This window comes from Clinocottus analis, unplaced genomic scaffold (assembly GCF_023055335.1).
Source record: "Clinocottus analis isolate CAN_PGR_092001 unplaced genomic scaffold, fCliAna1.0.p SCAF_19, whole genome shotgun sequence".
NCBI lineage: Eukaryota > Metazoa > Chordata > Actinopteri > Perciformes > Cottidae > Clinocottus > Clinocottus analis.
Window position 1 is genome coordinate 4,973,538 of NW_027175920.1, and position 18,365 is coordinate 4,991,902.

At 40.5% G+C, this 18,365-nt stretch overlaps 1 protein-coding gene across 1 annotated transcript in view; it reads left to right on the forward strand.

Moving 5' to 3' along the window:
* The window catches only part of LOC137789485 (A disintegrin and metalloproteinase with thrombospondin motifs 14), a 36,709-nt gene that overhangs the window by 12,335 nt on the left and 6,009 nt on the right, over positions 1 to 18,365 (forward strand). The window contains exons 4-15 of the mRNA XM_068583130.1: positions 979 to 1,175; positions 5,084 to 5,167; positions 6,663 to 6,819; positions 9,314 to 9,419; positions 12,659 to 12,802; positions 13,002 to 13,134; positions 13,546 to 13,659; positions 13,966 to 14,114; positions 14,832 to 15,004; positions 15,218 to 15,351; positions 15,934 to 16,057; positions 17,018 to 17,098. Of these exons, the coding sequence (XP_068439231.1) occupies positions 979 to 1,175; positions 5,084 to 5,167; positions 6,663 to 6,819; positions 9,314 to 9,419; positions 12,659 to 12,802; positions 13,002 to 13,134; positions 13,546 to 13,659; positions 13,966 to 14,114; positions 14,832 to 15,004; positions 15,218 to 15,351; positions 15,934 to 16,057; positions 17,018 to 17,098 (1,596 nt within the window). The remainder of the gene's footprint in view (positions 1 to 978; positions 1,176 to 5,083; positions 5,168 to 6,662; positions 6,820 to 9,313; positions 9,420 to 12,658; positions 12,803 to 13,001; positions 13,135 to 13,545; positions 13,660 to 13,965; positions 14,115 to 14,831; positions 15,005 to 15,217; positions 15,352 to 15,933; positions 16,058 to 17,017; positions 17,099 to 18,365) is intronic.

The following is an 18,365-nucleotide window of genomic DNA, read 5'->3' on the forward strand; positions in this document are numbered from 1 at the left end:
ACAAAATATGATATTAATTTACAGCGTTGTTATTTTGTTTGCCGCTTATCACGGCTCCTGTTATGCATTCATGTGTTTATTTGTTATTTAGAATTAATTGCTTCTCGAGAACTTTGCGAGGAGCCAGGAGTCTGAACAATGCAGAACACTGCATTTATTCTTAATTTCATTTTTTTCTGCATTGTACTTCTGAAAATACCTTGTCCAATTGATTTCATGCTACAGAAACCATTGTGTCATCCCGCCATTGCCACCAGTATCTGGCAGGCTCACAAAAGAGTATTAGAATTCATAGCTTTGAGCAGCCAAGCTTTAATGATTCATGAGCCAATTCCTGTCAGATGAGATCACTGTCTTTTTATTTCAATTTCATTACCTCCATCAAGGAAATGAAGTTATTTTTTAATGAACTATGGCTGTAAATAACTCTATTTGTAGACTCTTTTTGTGTTTCTAGCTACATAATGATTAAAACATTTTTTTTTATCTGACAATATTTACAAAATTCCAATTTCACACAACATCCTCCTTTCAAAGAGCGTTTCAACTCAGACGGCATACTGTGCATGAATATCATAACGACAAACAGCTGAAAGGCTTTATAAAATGGATGAATGTCGTTAGGATTTCGGTGCGACTCAACCTGGCCATGAATGCACATATTATAGTTGGGCTAAATGTGGGCTGAGAGGAAATACTCTTCTCACTCTCTCACTCTGAAGGCCAACAATTTATGAGTCAAATGGGAGTATTTTGACTAGAGATCAAGTGGCTTAGAAAACATAAAGTCCGCAGGCCTGACGATAATCCCAAAGGATTCCTCCTGCGCATCCTGAACCTCAAAGACAGACATTTGTTTCATGTCGGGTTAAAACAGACATAAGTCTCTCCAGAAGCTGAAAAGACGAGATATCAGACATGCATTAGAATCCCACAGTCGGTTAATTGACTTGTTTATGTGCTGCCTATATGTTGCAGTGGCAGACTTCGGGATCGCAGACCTTCCTGCGGCCCTGGATCTCGTCGAGCATAAACTGTCCGAGTCCGAGCGCAAAAGGAGGCACGCGAAGAAGGACGACTACAACATCGAGGTGCTGCTGGCCGTGGACGACTCGGTGGTGCGCTTCCACGGCAAGGAGCATGTGCAGAATTATGTTCTCACTCTCATGAACATAGTAAGTCCTCGATGGTGTTTGAATAAAAAGGCTCATTAGATTCGCACTATCTGCTTAGATCCATGCCTGGCAACTAATTCTCTCGATTATTATCGATTATTTTCCTGATTTATTGATTCATTTGATTATTGTTTGGTCCACAGCAAGTCAAAGGTGACTTCCTGGAAAAGCTTGTTTTGTCTGACGAGCAATCCAAACTGCAAACATATTAAGATTATTATTACATTACGTTGGCTTTAAAGATTTCTCGAACAATGAATCGGTTCTCAAAAATGTTGTCTCCGCTAATAGACTCTATAAATATCCATTCTTGATATGAAATGCTGCTGTGTTTAGTGAGCTACCTCTTGAGGCTTTTTTTCTCCTCCTTGTCCTCTCTGACATCAGACCTTGCCACACTTTTCCCAGACCCCCACTTTCTCTAGCTGTTCATGGATTACCGATAGAGAGGTGAAAAAAGAAATTTCTCAGCTCATTCATTACGGGTTCCACCAGCTCCTACCACCATAATCTACTTAATGGGCCCAAATCCCTCAAGTCAGATTTTCACAGGGTGCTGGTTTCACTCTGTAACAGTTACCATTTGGACCCTGCATGGTGGTCTGATTAGCTGCACTAGACCAATTAGAAAGTTGACTGGGAGCTGTGCGGGGCAGTCATGGAAACCAGCGCCAGGAGTTCTGACATGGAATGATGTGTTTATTTATTCCAGATACTGCGTACATATTTCATCCGCACATGTCCTCGGCATGGAGAAATATCTAATTTTAATGACCGTGGCTGTTTGTACTGTGAATTGGCTGCTCGAGCATGCTGTAATCAGCAGACGCTGGTGTCCAAAGCATTTATTTATCAGAGCACTTGCAGGCCAGGTCAAGTCCTCAAGTCCGTATTTCTGAAATTGACTGAGCTGCCAAGTGAAATCAAGTTCTTAAAAAGTAATATACAGTCTCTTTTATTCGGAGCAAAATTTGATAAGCGAAACATGCAACCCCCAGAGAGAAAGGTGCAGTTCGACCAAACAAGGGTCAAAACTCTTTAGTTCCACTCGTAAGCCACAGGCTTGCTGTGTCTGAAAGAGCTCTGCCCACTCAAATCCCTCTGAATCCCCGCTCCGTGGCTGCAGAATGTGTAGTACCACCTAGAGAAACTCTCCCTCAGGGATTGATTACTGAACATCCTGTCTGCGCAAAGCCAAGGTGACTGCTGAGGTGCCTGCTGCACAATGGCTGTGTTGTTTGAGCGTGGACCAGGTTTTGTCCACGTCGGTGTGATGCTGTACACAAGCCAGGGACACCTAGCTCCTGTAGCCCACAGCTGCTACTCTCATTTTCAGCCACAACACTCCAATTCCAGCCCTCTGTGTGCTCCTCCTGGCTTTGTAATTATCCCGGTATACGTGGGTTTGGAGGAACTGAATGCGAGTGAGCTGAATTAGTCCCAAGTAAGGGAAGATATATGCAAATTCAGTATTTATAAAAGTTGTCATGGAACTTTTATGGTGATATTTTTTTGGATGCTGTCCCCTTTTTTCAACAGCTCCTCTGTTGCGGGTCCAGCAAAAACAGAAGTATATAGGTCAGTATAGAGTAGACCAGTCTAGGAATTTGAGCTCGTAATAAACCTGGGAGAATTTGGGGTCACTTGAGTGTTCTTTACAGCATTTATTGACCTGAATGGGCTTCTGTGAATGGAATATTTGCTTAAAAGATTTGGGTGTAACCTTACGTCCCAGAGCAAATTTGGACTTGAACCAAGATAGTCTTTCTATGGTGACAGAGCTTTTGTTCTGCACGGTCATAATTTTTATCGAGAGAAAGCTTAGTGGCACACACTTGTTAATGTTTTTTTTAGCAAAGAGTAGAACTCTGTTATTCCGTTTGGCCTAATTGGCCTGCACAAGGACAGCTATTGAAAGAGCCTGAAAGAGGAAACATGTTCTATATCACTGTTCAAAAATATGAAAAATAACCTATAGGACCCATATCTCACTATCTAGTCTTAAATCAAGATAACAAAAAAGCTTTCATGACAGAAAAAGAACACTTAGGCTGCTGCTTTGAGAACCCAGTTATTTGTTTGGTTTTACCTGGAGTCAACAACCCTTTTGATATAAAATGCCATTTTTTAAAATTTGATTGTTAATCAGTGTGCCATATGAACATTATCTTTAACATTAAGTTAGTTTATGACACCATATCAAATGTGAATAACCATTGGATATGTAGGTTAAATCATAAAAGCAAAAAAGTATTTTCAACCTATAATCAGGACATTGTAATTGTACATGAGAGCACCATACAACAGGGACATTATCCTTCTGAAATATCCACATCTAAGTGAAATCAATAAGCCTTCCAAGCCTTCAACAATATTGTTTATCAGAAAGATGGTAGCAAGTAATAGCCAATCAGAAACAAAGTATAGAGCAGGTCTTAGCAGAATGTCAGTGGGGGGAAAAATCAGGCCTTGCAACTGCTAGTGGTGTGAAACAGGTAATTTAGCAGATGTGAGGGCAATTCAACATAAAAAAAACCTCTTATTGCATACTTATTGCTAGCATCCCATTGGTCACGCTGCTATGTGCAAATGGTGGAATTTGTCTTTACAGATGGTTGGTAGTCCCCGTAATTCTGTAGATATTTATGTTCATATGATGTCTATTGTGTCAGGATCGCAAATTCATACTTGCAGGATTTCTTTGCATATGCTTTCATCAGTAGCAGCTGGAGAGATTATATCTCACGGATATAAACACCATCCCAGCTGTTCATTACCTCTGCTGAAGATTGATGAAAACATCAAGGCTCTTGTAAATGTCACAGTGTCTTTGATAGATCAGTGTTGCTGTCGGGCTGAGATGTGAACAACAGAATAGTGATACTGACGAAACCGTGTTCAGTTTCATCTTTCACCATCACTGAAACATTGAAAATCCTTTTTTTCAAAACTGTTTGGAGCTTAGATTGTGAAACAAGTACAATAAATTCTTAAAAAAAGAACAGAATGATAAGTAATAAAAAAGAAACGGGTGACATAGTTGAAAGTTGCAGAGTAGCTGATGTGAGTGTGTTTGTTATCAATTACAAGTTAATAGATGAAGAAAAGACAATATGATAAAGATTGTGATAACTTCAATAATTTCAATAAAGATGTTGCACAAACTATTTTCTATCCCTATAATTCTTATAATGTAAAATATATGAAGCACGGTCCTTAAAATGGCAGTTGTAAACATGTGTTTCTTTTCAGTAACAAGTTTAGCGGTGAAATGTGAGGGTGTTTTGTGAAGCTAAATGACTCCATGTTTACCAATTGAGTCGCACAATTTGTTATTTACAATCCATTACCAACAAGTCCCAACTAAATTACTTTCTGATTGAATGACTGATGAATTCACTCCTCAACTTTATTTATCAACCACTAAGTGAAGCAGTTGATTTACTTTTGGGGCCTCAGAGGCGTGCCGACATGTAGCGAACACTTGGTGAAAATTAAACACACTCAACTGGAAATTGGACTTGGGATTCGAAGGGGATCCTAGTTTGGCGCTGGGTTAAGCATCTACATACCACAGTATTATTATAAAGCCAAATAGCATCTGAGGCACAGAACACATATCTGGGGCAAGGTGGTTTGCCATTGCATAAGAACACTTGTTTTATTGGATGGTTGCCAATGTCTTAACATACTTCATAAATTATTACAAGCTTGTTGTAAAAGACGCAAAAACAAACCCCTACACGGTTCGACTGTACCTCAGAATCTGTGGATGAAGCGTTCTTCCGGCATTGGAAGAATGTTCTTGTTTTAATTTATAGGCCGAGTGGTATTGCCAAATCACCGTCATTGTTGTGTTTCTTTCGTCCCTCAGATCAGTGACAGATAATGTTCATTTCCTTTTTCAGGTTGATGAAATATACCATGATGAATCTTTGGGAACCAACATCAATGTTGTCCTCGTTCGCATGATAATGGTCGGGTACCGACAGGTGAGCTATGTCACACATTGGTTCTATTTCCTGTCTATGCAAATGTATTTCCAAACAGCTTTCCAATACAAAACATATTGTATATCTTTAATTTCAATGTAAATAGATTGCCCAAGCTACCTCCTAAATAATGATCTGTTATATTTTAGAAATATTTTACAACACCAAGATGCTATTAGGTGTCGTAAAATGGTTAAATAATGACACCATGATGCCCCTGTTTGATTGACAGGTGCAAGCCATAACATCTTTTACCAAAGATGGTGCTCAAAAAGACATTTCAACTTAGTGTAAAAGTGCTGTCAAATCAATTTGAGGTCAGAAATTGAGACGTGCATGACAGCGGGGGCCGATATAATCGTATATAAGCTCACAAACATACTGAAAACAAATCCTTCCATTTATTAGTTTGCTGGTAATCAAAGTCAAAACATACTATAGGTGTGGACTAATTTGTTTTTCCCCTTTTGCTGAAGTTCACCTTTCATGTTTTTAGATGTTAGCAAGCTGCCAATGCAGTAAGGATGTTCACTGACATTATAAATTGTGAGTATTAGACAGACAGCAGTGAGTTATTGGTTATTGCCCTTGAGTGCCTTTTAATCTTCATAAGTGACTGATGCTGCCTGGAGGCCGGGAATTTTACGTGTTACTTTTGTCTGGTTGCCAAAGCAGAGATATGCAGTTTTCACAGCACTAATAAGATGGGCTTGAACATGTTGAATGTGTCATCAGCAGACACAGGGACAAATGTTGTTCCTGTCCATTTGGTTGTTTACCAAAAGAAATGCTGAAAAACACATTTCAACTTTCCAGAGAGCTGGGAGCTGGGTTGTTGTCCGTCACCCCACTATTTCACCCTTGACTGAGTTTTGTTGTTGTTGTTGGCTGGCTCTTCCTAACAAAAAAAAAAACAGAATACTTTTTTCCATTTCCACTTTAATATTTTATTTCAGTTTCCAACAAGAGCTTACGCTGTCTTCCGTCTTAGTTCAATGCCAGTTTGAGGGGGGGGGGAAACACAGGCGTTTTGTATGCTGGTTATGTATGCTAGTTTTGTATGCTAGTTTTGTATGCTAGTCTTGTATGCTAGGTTTGTAAGGCAAGGCAAGTGTATTTGTATAGCACGTTTAACAAAGGCACAACGGTTTGCTGTCTCGGCTCCTCGATGGTGGAATGAGCTCCCCATTGACAGCAGAAAGTGTCTACATCTTCCGTCGCAAACTAAAAACTCATCTTTTTCGACTACACCTTGAATAATGACAGTAGCAGGGGCACTTTGGCAGCACTTAGATGGCTCTTACTGATAGCACTTTGTAGTTTGACATTGAAGAAATTGTACTCTCTTGATTCTTGTTGTTCTGAGTTCGTACTGACGGTTGAATGCACATATTGTTACTCGAGTTTGGGAATCGATGCGCTAAGTAATAACTATTTCAGAGTTTTCACAGTTTGAGTGATAAAACATTCGTGCTGTGTTTTTTTTTTCTTACAGTCCATAAGCCTGATCGAGCGTGGCAACCCATCCCGCAGCCTGGAGCAGGTGTGTCGATGGGCCAACACGCAGCAGCGCCGTGACCCCGACCACGCCGAGTACCACGATCATGCCATCTTTCTCACAAGGCAAGATTTTGGTCCCGCAGGTATGCAAGGTACTGTATTTTTCTCGATCGAGGACTGTGCAGAGTGAGTGCTGATATCTGCTCCCATTCACAAAGGGGTTGGCTTCAAGTCTGGCCCAGGTAAGGTGGAAGGAAACTTTAGAGTGAAGGCTGCCGCTGAGGTCGCTAACCCAATTTGACCTCACATGAAAGTAATGACTGAGTAGCTTTACAGCACCTTGCTGACTCAACATTGACGCCACCCTGGATATACAAATTTTGATTGATATTGTTCAAGAAGGTTTTTGGCATGTAGAGAAAAAACAGAAATGTTTTTTTGATTGTTTATTTAACTAACTGTTTATTTTAACCAGTCCACTAAATCCTAATAATACATGTATGCAACGATTTGGAGGGGTTTTCTACCATACATGTGCTGTCGGTTTAGCATATGTCTCATGCTGTACTTTTTCTTTTCAGCCCTTCCAAACAAAATGTTGAAGCGAGCCTCCTAACTTCCAGAGAAACTTAGTCCCGAAGGAACAAACATCCTCTGTGCTCAAGTTCAATATCTTGCATTGACCTGTGTGTATTTTTAACTTCTAAAGCACATGTGTCATGTTCAGAGAACAACCCGAGGCTACCTGGTTTGCTTGTCACACCTCCAGATGTTGCCATAGCTGCCGTTGTGTTGTGCTCATAACAAGCCTAGAGTCTGTGGCGCCCTGCACTGTGCCGGGCCCGACCCGGGGCCGTGTCTCAGGGTCACAAGCCGGCATCACACTCTCTTGCCAAAGTTTAACTGTGAGATGGTAGATTCTGTACTCCAAATACAAAGATTGAGGCTGTGAGATCAATAGACAAAACTACCTTCAGTTCGTGAAGTTGCTGAGAAGAGAATGAACTGAATGATTGTTTGATAATGAGTTTGTCGCATTTGCAGGCAGTGTGTTTAGTGGTTCAATTTATCAAGCAGATGAAAGAGACCAACTCTCTTTCCTCAGGAGTGAGGCACACATTTTTTACCCCTAGCTGCTGCCGCTGCTGCTGCTGCTGCTGAACTTTTGGCTTCAATGTGCAAAGCTTCTCTTCATGGGAATATAATCTGCATTCTCTTAAATTCCTTTTATCTGCCTTTCAGATAAAAGGTCATGCTCCACAACTGCTTTCATGTTTCGTTAATTCACTCGCAGCACTAAATGTGTCTTTTTTTATTACATTTATCAAAATAACCATTATCTGAATCAAAACCTGGCCTTCACACTGCAGCAAAAAGAAGAAAAAAATAACTCGGCTACAACTGACTTGCTGCAGATGTTTCTCTTTTTCAACACCACCCAAAAAAAAAAAAAAACTGTTGCTTTTTAAAACTTTTTACCACCGGCTGTCTATCTGCTGCATTTTCTGCTTTTTACCTGCATGCCAAAAAAAAAAGTCTTCTGATGGTCAGAAAGCTTGTAAATGATCTGAAAGCCGCCAAAAGACGGCCAGGATGAGCGTGCTTCTGAACCAAAACCAAAACGCGCTAATCGCTGCACACCTCTTGATCGAGTTATGTTTAATGTTTGTGCTTTGCTTAAAGGTTTGGTATACACTGTGTGAAATGTTGTGATGCCTGGGGCAGTAATGGTTTCCGAGCTTCATGTTTACTTCCTGACTTTTTTTTTGGAAAGTGAGGAGATGCTCTAAGCCCTCACAGCCACACAACTCGCTCAAACTCTCTGTGGATCTGCTGTATATTAAGACTAAGCGAGTTGCTTTTAAGATCTTCTTTTATATTGCCTTCAAGGCTTTCATATTTCGTATTAAGACCAAGCAAGTTGCTTTTAAGATCTTCTTTTATATTGCCTTCAAGGCTTTCGTATTTGATATTGGCCGAAGATATACTATAGTATCAATGAAGGGCATTTGGCTCCATAGGTCGACTTACTGAAAACATCACTGACCTTTTTGTAAAGATATTTCCCTTTAGAAACTCCTTTTTGTTCAACTTGAAGGTTGTTTTTTCCTTAATGTTACTGAGTAAACTCAATCTGCTGTATTAGAGCAATAGTGATGCACACAACCAGATGTTGGTTTAGCATTGAAAGAGGCATTCAAAATTATCAAAGTTTTCAATTTTACGTGGACTAATTTAACTCTAGCTCATAGGGATGAGTGGCTGTCCCATAACTGCAAGGTAGCCAGTTCGATCCCCAGTTCCTCCATAGTTGACATGTCGAAGTGTCCCTGAGCAAGACACTTAAGAGCTCGCTGCTTTCCGGGCGCCTCTCAAGGCAGGCCACTGCTCCATAACCAAGGATGGGTCAAACTCAGAGAAGAATTTCCCCAAGGGTATTAATAAAGTGCATGTTTCTTCTTTTTTCTTCTAATGTATCTAAGTATACACTCCAGAGTGAGAGACCATCACAATGACTGTAATCACATCTTACATAGCTCTAATTTTCTCCCATGATTGGGAGAAAATTGTATTGCCTTGCACGACAATGTCAAAACCTTCATCCTGGTACTTGATTATTAGGGCTGTGTGGTCTTTTCTGTCCAGGTTACGCCCCAGTTACAGGGATGTGCCACCCACTGAGGAGCTGCACTCTGAACCACGAGGACGGCTTCTCCTCCGCCTTTGTGGTCGCTCATGAAACCGGCCATGTGTGAGTAACAGCGTGACGATGAAAAGACCAGCAGGATCTCGCAGGATCATACTGCATCCAATCCGGCCGATTCGCATGCTAGCTGTAGTCTATAATTAAAGGTGGAGGCCCTTTAATGGGGCTTTGTTGTCGTAACAATGATCTGTTTGCCCGTGCATGCAGGTACTCAGCCAAGCAAGATAAGCTTTTTCAGCCTTGCTATTAGAAAACAACCCATGAGCTATATCAATGTTGTTTATACACATGAACCAGTACTTCATGTCTACTTTATAAGGTACACATGTATATTCTAATGCAATCCAACACACCTGTTGGACCATAAATTATACTTGTATGATGCCTTGTCCCTGTACTAGAGGTGTTAATTCCATGAAGTTGTTTGACATTCAGGTGAGTTAGTGGTGTTGTACTGGACTGCATTATATTAAAGGGTGTTTCTAATGCGTTTACTACTCACAGCTATGTAATTCAAGGAAAGGAAATAGGAAACAATCCTCAATATATTGTAGTCCAATGTAATACTACATTTAATATGACCCGAAATGCTAATTATACAATTTATATTTACATTTTGACAGTGCCAACAAAATCATTGTGAGCTTCATAAAGATAAATGTTATATTAAAGCAGGGGTGTTGTATTGGATTACATTAGATTGTCCAAGTGTACTAATAAAGGGATCACTGTAACTTTAAAAATATTCCTAGTGTAGTGTACTAGAAGTGCGAGTCGGCTGATTCTGTTACCTTTGGACCGAGCTGGACTGTTTCTTTATTCTAAGCTAAGCTTACCGGCTAAACTAATTTACTGAAAAAACATATTTTCTCATCTGCTCTCTGCAAAAAAAGAGAATAACCTGATTTCCAGAGCATCAAACTATTTATCTAGATAAGTACATTAGTACATTACAGTATTTAGTTACTTTCCACCTCTGTCTAACTCTATGGCTCTTTATTATTTAAGCTTAGTGTCGCTACAGGCTGCATCCACTCAGTCTATGAACTTGTGGAGCTTCAGTTGAACTCATTAGCAGCATCTGCCTGTGTCCTTAAATTAGAGTGATCATCTTTAAATCAATCAAATTTATTTTGTACAGACCAAAATCTGTACACATACGACATCCTTCTTGAACTTTTGGTCCGTTTCGCACAGACTTCCTCTCTCCTCTCGTGTGCCCACTAAAGGGTTATGAAGTAATGTCCGTGAGCTGCGCTTCCCACTGCGGCACCAACGTCGAACAAGTGGCCAGACAGACTTGATTGACTGCCACATCGCACAAAAGAACTGGAAAAATGTCACTAACCCTTTCATCCGTGAACAGTGGAAAGGGAGGCAGACTCCATGCGGTGCCTATCAGTGCATGACTAACTCACTGATTGAATGCATCACTCTCAAAGTGGACGACATCAACGCTGTAATGGGGTTTAGTTCCAAGAGTGACGAAAAAAGTGCCGAGTGATCACATGTACTTTTCAGACAAAACAGCTTTAGTATCACTCAAAACGTCTCTACTACAAGACCTGTTACAATATTTAAAAAAGAAAAAAAATCAACTTCCACGGCTTCCTAAAGAAGCAGAACAAACCGTGAAATGTACATGAACAAAAATTTGTTTCAAGTGGAAAATATTATGCTCGGTATGTTTTAACCTCACTGTCCTTTTCTAAAATCTCAAAACAGACTGAAAGTAATGAAGATATACTGGACCGATGGCAATAAATAATCCTTTATGAACATACTATACAGCAGATGGAGTGAAATGATCAGCGTCACATTATTTTTGAACGTCACTGTATGGTTTAATCATATGAGACTGTTTTGCTGATTTAAAGTACTTTATTTCAATTAACGGAAAAGTGTGAAATGCTGTGAATGAGTTTCATGTCTCATCATCATTATGCACCTTCCTGCCTGTAATTGTTCTTGTCAGTGTGGCGAGAACATGAAAAATGTGAAAATCTGGTAATTGCTTCTTTCTTATATATATATATATATATATATATATAAAATCTTTTTTTGCATCAAGAAGCAGCTGGACCAGCTGCTAACCCACATGAACATTATCCAATTTAAAACCATGGCTCTATAATTGGCCACAGCTTTATTTTACATAAGTTCTGGACCTAAATAGGAATTTGCTCCTATTCCTTTTTAGCACATTTCACCATGTGTTGATGCACAAAACATGACCTGTTTTTTTTTGTACTAAAGCCGATACTGAATGAAACATTGCCTCTAAAAGACAGCTCAGGTGTGGTGAGGAGGTCCTCTCTCCAAGCAAAGCCTTCACCCCACCCAGTAGACATTTAAGCCAAGGTTCACATCCATACAAATTTCTGTCACGAACTTCAATTGCTCCCCTTAAATTGAACTTTAAGAATTCATATGTGATCAAATCCCACTGGAATAAATCATTATAAATTGCAGGATGTTATTTCATGACACCCTCGTGGCATTTCACTTGATTGTCAGTGCAAATACAAGCCATATGCGAGCAGCAACCTGCCACCGCTCCTGCTCCGCCGGCTTCTTCAGCTCATTGGGTTTTCATCATTGGGGATTTTTTTAATCAGTGTCTGGACAGCTAAAGCATGTTCCTGGGGTCTTTAGTTCCCTACATAATTACCTATACCGCTGTCATGGCCAGTACGATTCAAACGCCATCATTTCCTAGAAATTCTCGAGAATACATGTAAATGATTCTGTTGGCATTTAAGGAGTGCTGCTCCTATGAGACGTTGCCACCGGGTCAATAGCTAATGAGATTTATTGTTACACGGTCTAGCTGTATGAGTACAGACATGCCAATGTTTTTAGAGTGAGTCAACCAACAGAACTGTAATAGAGAGTTCAGAGAGACAACATATAATTGTATGTTAGCAGCACCAAAAAAGCCCTGCTGCTCTTTGAAAAGCATCATCATCAAGCTTAAAGGAAGTTTTGTGGAAGAAAAGAGTATTGATTTATTCGAACCGTGGCACTTCTAGTTCTTTTTCCTTCAGCAAAGAATGACAAACTCCTCGATGCAGCCTTGTTTATTTTGCAGCTGAAGAACTTCCTCTAAATATAAAGATAGAACAAATCAATGGTTTCAGATGGGGACATGTATCTGAAGAAGCACTGAGGTCTTTCAATACATGACAGAAATCACTTCATTCACACAAGTATTGAGTTCATAGCCATTGTATTGCCCATATTTCTCTCTCTTCTGCTCAATAAACCTGCTTTTGTCACATCAGGCTTGGCATGGAGCACGACGGCCAGGGGAATCGTTGTGCAGATGAGACCAGTATGGGCAGCATCATGGCACCACTGGTCCAAGCAGCATTTCACCGCTATCACTGGTCACGTTGCAGCAAGCAGGAGCTCAATCGATACATCCAGTATGTTCTGTTTATTCAACTCCGTCACTTATAATGCTCTCCACATATTGGCTTTTGGCTGCAGAGCTTCTGTGTGTAGCAGCTCGATATATTATTGATGTTATTGTTGTTCAACTATCTCCTTATCTGGGACATTCTTTTCTGGGAGAGTATCCCACAAACAGCACATGACCTCATGTGATTCTCATCTTTTCTTCAGCTCCTATGACTGCCTGCTGGATGACCCCTTTGAACACAAGTGGCCCAAGCTACCTGAGCTCCCTGGGATAAATTATTCTATGGACGAGCAGTGCCGCTTTGATTTTGGTGTTGGCTATAAAATGTGCACCGCTGTAAGTCCTTCACACCGGTGTGATCCCCAAAATGTGAAGTGATTGATTTGAACTATCCGCTTGAGAAAGCAGTAATGTCCACTTCTATGACACGTGACAAAGAAAAGCTTTCTATGCTCAAGTTGTTATTTTTTAAAGATACGGTGCCATTAAATAATATGTGAAGAAGAAGACAACATTGTTCAGTGTTCACACATGGAAATAATACATTGAAGCTCCTTAGAGAGACACAGTAATTTAACAGTAAGGGTGGGTTTTCCATGTGCACACTTCACATTTTCTGATCATATAATAGTCATAGAAGTGAGCATTACAGCTTCCTCAAGGTGCAACGTGTGAAACAATTCAATTAATTTGTTAACATTTCCAAAATTGCTCGCCGAAGCTTAAAATGGCTGTTTTCTCATTTAGTTTCGAACCTATGACCCTTGCAAGCAACTGTGGTGCAGTCATCCCGACAACCAGTACTTTTGTAAAACCAAAAAAGGTCCTCCGGTGGATGGAACGGAGTGTGCGCCAGGAAAGGTGGGACAACTCTCTGAATCAGCTTTGCATCATAATGTTGTGGAGCTCTTTGAAATAAAGAAGTAGAGAGAAAACCCAAAAGCCTGAAATGATTCCAAATGGCATCTCAATCAGGAGAGACACTGAGTGATCACTTCATGTTTATCATGCCAGATGATGCGTTCATGGGTTACACATGATTTATTTGGCACTTGAGCTCCACGAGGAGATCGAGATTGCACTGTTTTGCCCTGAGCACCAGCAATCTGTACTTTTTACCTCCTTTTCTTTCTGTCTTTACTACTTCTGTCTTTGTCCTATTTGTAGTGGTGCTTCAAAGGCCATTGCATCTGGAGATCCAGCCAGCAGCCTCAGGGCCACGATGGGAGTTGGGGCTCCTGGTCAAAGTTTAGCTCTTGCTCCAGAACATGTGGAGGGGGAGTTCGGTCCCGCAACCGACAGTGCAACAACCCTTCGTGAGTGGCGAGAAAAAGAGAACACTCTGAAAGGAAATCATCTACTCTTTCGGTGGTCAAATTGTTTCATTATGCTCTTAGCGTGTTCATCCAACAGATGACGTAAAAGTGGGAATGCAGAGCTGAAGAGCAGAGACAGTTTTTGATCCAGCACTGACTTTAATTAAGGTTGCTTTCACAAATACTTGTTCAAGAGCTGCTATGTATGTATACTTCTTCCAATATGTTATTGTTTATGTTACGTTTTAGCTGCGGACATTTTCACTTCATTCATAGCAAAAAAAAACATTTTATACTTACCTTCGACAGGATATTATGAAGCATTTTTCTTAATTTTAAAATGTAAGAACTCAATGTTTAATCATCTTATCATTCTAGGACAGTTGAAATAGAGTTCATTTTTTTTAAATGCTAGTTTTTCTTACCTAGTTTCCAGCCTCCTATCGAATTCAAAAGAACCAAGTACATAAAGTAACACCCCCTCCCCTTACCTCCTTACTTCCTCATAAAAATGGAGATGTCGCAGGATATAAATAGAGAAGGATCAATTATTATAACATACACAACAAGAAAGTAGATAATTTAGTGAAAGGGTAATGTACAGTAATGTTACTTGTTCCATCTCATTGAGTTCAGATACTTTTAAATCCTTCAAAACCTCCAATAAGTGAGAATATTTGGCTCTTTGGGAATATCAGGCTCTTTGTCATTTACCAGGCCTGCCTACGGAGGTCGAGATTGCCCCGGCTCTGCTTTCGACTACCAGATGTGCAACACGGAGGAGTGTGCAGGCCCTTATGAGGACTTCCGTGCTCAGCAGTGCATCCAGAGGAGCAACAAATACCACAAAAACATCAAGCACACCTGGCTACCGTACGAGCACCCAGATGGTAAGTCTGTACAGAGCGAAGCAAAGCCGTCCCTCTCATTCCTTGATCTGTTTTGCAAAGCAACAAGGGGACAGATTACATTTGCAGGAGCAACTGCTCTCACGCATATTTAGATTCAGGTGGGTAGTGTCTCTCCCTCTGTGTCCTGCTGATGTTTTCCTCAGATTCGGAAGGCATTTGCATAAACCGAGGTGTGTGTACTCGGCTTTTCAGAGGCCCGAAAATGTGAGCTGAGCTGCAAGTCAAAGGAAACCGGAGAGGTGGTGTTCATGAACCAGGTGATGCATGATGGGACCCGCTGCAGCTACTCGGAGCCCTTCAGCGTGTGCGCCCGCGGAGAGTGTCTGGTACGTCTCTACGAAAACCACATGGTCACAAACACAATCCTTGTATTGCGTTACAGATTGAAGGCGGTGCAAAACAACATGTAACTATCTGAACATTTTACATGAATACATTTAATACAATTAATTGAACGTGCGTGGTTGCCCTTTGAAACTATTGCTATGCACGCAGCAAACCGCCAGCAGGAAAGTGTAATAATAGAAGAAGCTGTGTTAGGAAATGACATCGTCCCTCAGAGCCTCACTTAACCATAGTGTACTTTTGATGATTAAAAGAATGCCCTTTGAGCAGAATGTAGAGGCGTGCATTCATAACTCTTTCAACACATACACACACAGACATTATTTCCTATCCGTGTTCACCTTGGGCAAAAAGTTATTTTATTATTGCAGACCGGCCGCTCCTTGTTTTGGCTACATTCCTGTTATGTCTGGGTGTGTTTCTAATATGCATCATATTAAACCTCTGAACAACATGCGTGCAGTGTTTTCCCATGGCATCATTTCCGCAGGGGAGTAATCTCAGCCTGCGTTAAAGTCAGTATCACTGATTTGATTGACTGCCTTTGCTATACCCCCTCACAGCATGTGGGCTGCGACAAGGAGGTCGGCTCCTACAAACAAGAGGACAAATGTGGAGTGTGTGAGGGGGACAACTCCCACTGTCGCACCGTGAAGCTGACACTCACCAAGACGCCCAAAAAGAATGGTAATTATCAAGCTACGTAATTAACAATGCTTCCGCAGATGGGTCATTAAGATGGCATCATTTAATTTAGGCTCTTTTTTTTGTGTCTATGTGTCTAAGTAACTAATGAGAGCAAAACATTTTTGAAGTGGTCCAGCAATGCGGGATAGTGCTGCAAAAACAAGCCACAAGGGCGAGTGAGCGGTGTCCCTGAAAGCTTGTTCTTGCTACTGACCAAGGCTTGAATGGTTATTATTATAAATTATCAGGCAGCCTTTTGGAAAGGACCTTCCAAAGAAATAAAATGTTTGCTGACCTTTTGCTCCGTTTGTTATTGTGTCCCCCCCCTGAAGGAGAAGTTTTGTTGTGCAATCTGAGTATCCACTCTGGCTCAAAAAGATACGGGCGGCCATTAAATTCAAAGACCTCGTCTACATTGTTGGAATAATTTAAATATTCAGCTATGACATTAAATCTATTTTAAATAACTCCAAGCTAATAGCCACGCTTAAACACATTAAACTCTGCCTGCCTGTTTTCAGTTGTCTTCATCAACACCTGCCTTCTGCTTGAGTTTGACTCTTTCCCAAACGTCAGACACTCCTAATTGCAATCAGAGCCCAATAAAAACAAACACTTTTAGGTGGACATAGATGACGGTACCAGCTTGTGACAATGGATTACATTGCAGGCCGTTAAGCGGCTGCTGTCTAGTGCGCTCCAGCTCAATGCCGGACTAATTCCAGAAATGTACAGTATATAGATATAGTTGAAGTTACCCTTTAAGATTAACACGCCTGATCCAAAGTCCTTAAACTCATCTTTCCATTCAACTATGACCACTCGGCCGGGATCAAATGCTATCATCAAACATATGATCAAATCTTTTTTGTCTGGATTCATACATAATTGGCTGCTGTTACAGCCCAGAATGAGCTCTTGCTCACGGCTGAACTGTGCCGTGTCTCTTTATCTCGTTAGGAATGCTGAAAATGTTCGACATCCCAATAGGAGCCCGCCACATTGTTATCGAGGAGAATGAGACTTCCCCTCATATAATTGGTGAGTATGAAACACAGGATGCTATTGATGCTCAGTGACATCATTGGTTTGGGAAAAACTGTGTCTTTGACCTTGTAAGAGCAGATGTATAACTCCATTGACGGACCAGAGCACAGGTTCCCAAAGTTCAACTTTTAATGAAAAAAGTCATTTTGAGGTTCAGTTCTCCCAAATCATATGAATGTATGAACAGCATTGGCTTCATTTATTGAAGTTTAGAGACACGGTATCTCACTGGGGATTTTGTTTGAGATATATTCTGTAATATTCATGGGATTTCTCTGGTAAAAACAAAGGTAAGAGTATTTGTCTGGAAGATTGATGTCACCACGCCAATACAATGGATTAAAAACATGATATTGGGAAATCATGCAAGAACTTCATACGAACACATTTTCTCTTAACGGCCGACTCGTTTAACCAAACAAGGTTCTCAAAAACACTTGATTTCAGTTCCATAATCTGAGAACATTTTGAGTTTTAATATGTTACCAAAATCAGCAAAAACTAAGTGTCTTCATTCAGCTCCATGAATGTCTCGTCCCCTTTGACCGTTCCGTCTTTATTTCTTTGACACTAAGGCATTTCCTTAATGACACATTGTTGGCAGCTGCTTTATTTTGTTTTGGAGCGTCTGAGAGAAGATGTTAATCTCTGTGTTGTGAAATGATTTTTACTGTCACACAGGCTTGTCGCTTTTATGTCCAAATGTTGTCCAAAAGTTGTCAAAATCAATCACCCTTTTATCCACATTGGCGCAAGATTCAATTTCTGTTGACACCGCCTGTGTTTGCACATTTGAGTTTGACACCTTTGCAGTTGCTGTGAATCGGAGCCGGGATCAGTGTGTTCATGCTTGCTGGATTAGATCATAAATAGCATAAATGTGAGAAAGCCTTCATCACTTTTTGTCCCTTTTGCCTGAGAAGTCTTCTCCCAGTCGATTTGTATATATTTAAAACAATTAACACATATCACAGGTGTTATTTATGGTGATGTGAAAATACAAACTAGCACTCTAATTTAAGCTACACTGCGGTGAAAATGACTTTCAATTTGATTTGAATGTAGATGAGAAGGGAGAACGTGAAGGCCGTATCTGTAAATGCAATTTGAGGTATAACACAATGTGTCATAAGTAATGAGACCGGAGATCTAAAATGTCTTCAGGTATGAGAAGCAGTGACAGACTCATATTATTCATCTGAGAATAGCTCTCTGTACAACTGATGATGATGTGTCAGGATCCCAGTGGCTTTCAGCCCAA